This window comes from Oryzias melastigma, linkage group LG13 (assembly GCF_002922805.2).
Source record: "Oryzias melastigma strain HK-1 linkage group LG13, ASM292280v2, whole genome shotgun sequence".
In the NCBI taxonomy this organism is placed as follows: domain Eukaryota; kingdom Metazoa; phylum Chordata; class Actinopteri; order Beloniformes; family Adrianichthyidae; genus Oryzias; species Oryzias melastigma.
The window spans coordinates 6,823,527-6,827,921 of record NC_050524.1 but is presented as its reverse complement, the minus strand read 5'-3'; the positions used below and the strand labels follow the sequence as shown (position 1 = coordinate 6,827,921).

General features: G+C 40.3%; 1 protein-coding gene across 2 annotated transcripts in view; it reads left to right on the top strand.

Annotated features, from left to right (window-relative positions):
• Window positions 1-4,395, top strand: part of trpc6b (transient receptor potential cation channel, subfamily C, member 6b) — a 17,466-nt gene that overhangs the window by 6,841 nt on the left and 6,230 nt on the right. Inside the window, exons 2-4 of one of the 2 annotated variants that reach the window (XM_036214877.1) lie at window positions 1,454-2,192; window positions 3,913-4,092; window positions 4,181-4,345. In XM_036214877.1, coding sequence (XP_036070770.1) covers window positions 1,464-2,192; window positions 3,913-4,092; window positions 4,181-4,345 — 1,074 coding nt within the window. In that variant the 5' untranslated portion in view covers window positions 1,454-1,463. Of the gene's footprint in view, window positions 1-1,453; window positions 2,193-3,912; window positions 4,093-4,174; window positions 4,346-4,395 lie in introns of both variants that reach the window. The other variant, XM_036214876.1, reaches the window with a different exon arrangement.

The window sequence follows — 4,395 nt, the reverse complement described above, 5'->3', positions numbered from 1 at the left end:
CCCACCATGACACAACAATGGGCTCTCGGACTAGAGGGGGGGAACTCTTCCCTGCGCAAATTTGCGCAGGCTTAGGAAATCTAGTGTTAAACTACCTAAAACTAGATATATAGCATTGCCTGCGATAATGCTAGTGTGAATGCTTAAAGCTGAACTAGGCTGCTGAAGATACTAATGCTGATAGCTGAGGATGCTGAAATTGACAGCTGAAATTGCTGAAGCTAATAGCTGAAAACGCGGAAGCTGATATATTAGTTAAATGCCAAATTAGCCTAAAAAAACTGAAAAAAGCTTAAATTAGCCAAAACAGCTAGCATGCAGCTGAAATATTAGCTAGACTACATATTAGATAAAAAAAACAGAAAAAGCCTGAATTAGCCAAAATAGCTAACATGAAGCTAAAATATTAGCTAAACTCAAAAACTGCCTAAAAAAAACAAAAAAAAGCCTAAATTACCCAAAACAGCTAGCGTGCTGCTTAAATATTAGCTAAACTCCAAATTAGTCTTAGAAACAGAAAAAAGCTTGAATTAGCCAAAAGAGCTAGCATGAAGCTGAAATATTAGCTAAACTCAAAAACTGCCTAAAAAACAAACAAAAAAAGCCTACATTAGCCAAAACAGCTAGCGTGCTGCTTAAATATTAGCTAAACTCCAAATTAGTCCTAAAAACAGAAAAAAGCCTGAATTAGCCAAAATAGCTAGCATGTAGCTGAAATATTAGCTTAACTCCAAAACAGCCTGAAAAACCTTAATAAATGCCAAAATATTTCAAAAGCTAGCATAATGCTGATAAAACTTTCAACTTTACTACACTCCGACTCTATAATATAAAGTAACAACTAATTGACTTTTAAATTAGTCGTCAACTATTTTAATAGTCTATTTAATACTATTTTAATCGTGGCAGCCCTACAGAGCAGCGGTCGTTCATTAGTTGTGGTGGAGAACAACCTGCCTCCATTGTCCCACCCGTTGCTGAGAGCTCTCTGTTTACACTCTCTCTTGCTAGCTTAAAGCCCCTCACACCCCCCCATCAAACATCACCAGTGCAACAAAGATGGTGAGAAATATCAAAGACATCCAGCTGTAAAGTTCTGATCCAGATGCCAGCCCAGACGAGGAAAACAAAGACATACATCGATCTATTTCGCCACAAGTGGATGGAGTGGAGCAGGGAGCTTGTGACCTGCCCACCATACTTTTTAAATCACATATACAATCTTTTTCAAGTGGTATTTTTTGTCTACTCCTGATTTATAATAAGTGACTGGAGAAATAATCAGAAATGCAATTCTAAGCTTAATTTTCTTTACATATATCATCAGAAAAATACCAAACAAACATGTTTAAAACACCAAAAACACTTTTTTTTTGTCAGAGTGGGTCATTAAACTTGACAAACAAAGTCCAACAATCTGACAAATAAGTCTGATACGACTGTCTGTTCACAGGAAGGCAGCGATGCGGAGGACAGCAGCCAAACCTAAAAGACAAGTCCTGCGGGGAGCGGTTGACTTGTTTGGAGCTCAGCCGTCCTCCTGCCCCTCCATGACAGAGGAGATGTTTCTGGAAGCTGCGGAGTACGGCAACATCCCTGAGGTGAGGCGGATGCTGGAGGAGCTTCCACACATCAACTGTGTAAACTACATAGGCCAGAATGCACTGCAGCTGGCAGTCGCCAACGAGCATCTAGAAGTCGCCAAGCTGTTGCTGAAGAAGAAAGAGCTGAAGAGAATCGGGGATGCCTTGCTGCTGGCTATCAGCAAAGGTTACGTCCGGATCGTGGAGGCCATACTGACCCATGAGGCTTTTGCAGATGGTCGAAGGCTGACCGACAGTCCCGGTCAAACACACGATGACTTCTTTTCTTATGATGAAAATGGCACTCGCTTTTCTGCAGACATCACTCCCATCATCCTGGCCGCGCACTTTCAAGAGTACGAAATAGTGCACATGCTTTTTGTGAGGGGGGCCCGCATACAGCGGCCCCATGTTTACTTGTGTCAGTGCGGGCCCTGCAGCGAGGAGCAGCGGCGGGACTCTTTCAGCCACTCGCAGTCACGCATCAACGCTTACAAAGGTCTGGCCAGTCCGGCGTATCTTTGCCTCTCCGGCGAGGATCCGGTGATGGAGGCCTTAGAACTGAGCAACGAGCTTGCAGTTCTGGCCAACACAGAGAAGGAGTTCAAGGTACACAATACACATCACTAAACACAAAACATTATTGACTTTACCATTTAAAATAATTAATTACATTTATTCTTACCTTAAAACTTTTATATGTCCTGCAGCCGTCCTTAACCGAAACACTCAGACTGTTTCTTCGTTCTTACTTCTTTTTGCAAATATTTTGCAAAAAAAATCACCAAAGTACCCGATGAAAATGAATTTTGGATCGATTGAACTACCCCCTCTAAAGAATGATGACATCACACCCAGAGAAACCGTAAAAAAATGGACAGGGCTCAAATGAATAGTTCAAAATCCAGAAATCAAAACACAAATGTCAGCGATATCCAATGGAAGTTTTAAAATTGTTATGGGATGGCCGCAGGATCCATGGCTTGGCGGCCATTTTGACACAAAGTGGAACATATTTATATTTTTGTTCAATATGAGAAGAAAAAACTTTTGTTCGAGAAATGTTATGAAGTTTCAAACACACACCACCAGGTCAAGTCTACAACCAGTTTGTTGACCTTTGACCTTGGAAAATAGGTGCTATGTTGACTTTTCCACAAAAAAAAAACAAAGAAACCCCACCTTTATTACAAACTTAAGCTCCTTGATTTATTGCCGCCTAACTCCTCAAGCATCATTAAGAAGCAACTTTGGAGAAATTGCAGGGATTACAATTTGTAGATTTTAAAAGATGTTAGTGTGGAAAACTCCCAAAAGCGGTGTTCTCCTGTTGCTTTTAATTTTTTTACTGAAATATTTAAAAAAAATAAAAATATGAATCCTCAGCAGAAGTTGAAGGAAACATTGTATTGGAAATAGTTGAAAAAAACTACTGTTGCCAAGGAAATTCCAAAATGTACTTTTACCAATTCTTTTAAAAATGACATAGACCTGTTTGTCACCCCCCGGGCGAACAAAACATAAAATGGTTGCTATGGGGAAAAAAACATTAGAAAGATTCCTGTTTTGAAAATTGTATGAGTTTGTGTAGCTCTGACCAGGGATAATGCAAGATTACGAGAGTGAGGGGCAAGTAGCAGCAGCTTAGTGGCTGAGGGGTTAGCGCCTGCAGACCAGACGCTTTAATTTAAATTTGCAACTCCTGCCTGACCTAATTTCTGTCTTTCTTAGTAAAAAAAAAAAAAGGTGCCTCAATGAGCACAAACACTCAGATGACCTAGCAGTGACATGGTAGGAAGAAAATAAATCAACCTGGAGCTCAGTCAGAGGTCGGTCATCATGTTCGAGCTTGTTCACACAGATTTACATCAGAGGCTGTCAGTCGGTGAGCCTTTAAACAAAGAAATGGATCATGAAGGAACAGAGAAGCTCATGCTGATTTTTCTTGCTGAGGAAAATAAGAAAGCCCTCGGCTATAAAGAAATAACCTACCTGTGAAGCCAGAACACGGTGATGGGAGTATAATGCTCTGGGGCACTTAAACCTGATTTTGATTCATGAGACAGTAATTCAAAAATAACACCCTGTTTTAGTTTTTATTCATTCAGTTGAAGTTCATGCAAAACTTTTTGACGGACACCAAATTAAAAGTCAGGATTGGTTCCTGTCTCATTGTCCTAAGTCTGTTCTCAAAAACATGTTGGATGAGCTGGAAACATAGCTTAAACCATACATTTGTATGATTATTTAAAATCTGTTGCCTTCAAGTTCTTCACTTATTGTTGGATTTATGAAACTCCATCTTTAACGCTCCGTATCTGTGCTTCAGAATGAGTACAAGAAACTGTCCATGCAGTGCAAAGACTTCGTGGTGGGACTCCTGGATTTGTGCCGGAACACGGAGGAGGTGGAGGCCGTCCTAAACGGCGAGTCGCCTGCCCACTCAGGAACCGTCGGCAGACAAAACCTCATCAGGCTAAAACTTGCAATAAAATATGAAGTCAAAAAGGTAAGAAAAGCATCACAGTTACAGGATTTTTTTTGGTTTCTTTTTCTTATTTTGTTACTTTTTTTAATTATTTTTTTCTGAGGATCAGTTTGTGGCACATCCAAACTGCCAACAACAACTGCGCTCCATCTGGTATGAGAACTTGTCTGGGATTCGCCAGCAGTCGATGGCGGTTAAAGTTCTCCTTGTTTTCGCTATGGCTGTTGGGTTGCCAGTTCTGGCACTTATCCACTGGATAGCACCAACAAGCAAGGTCAGTTAAAAAAAAAATGCATTTTAAATAGAAAATTTTACTTAAATATT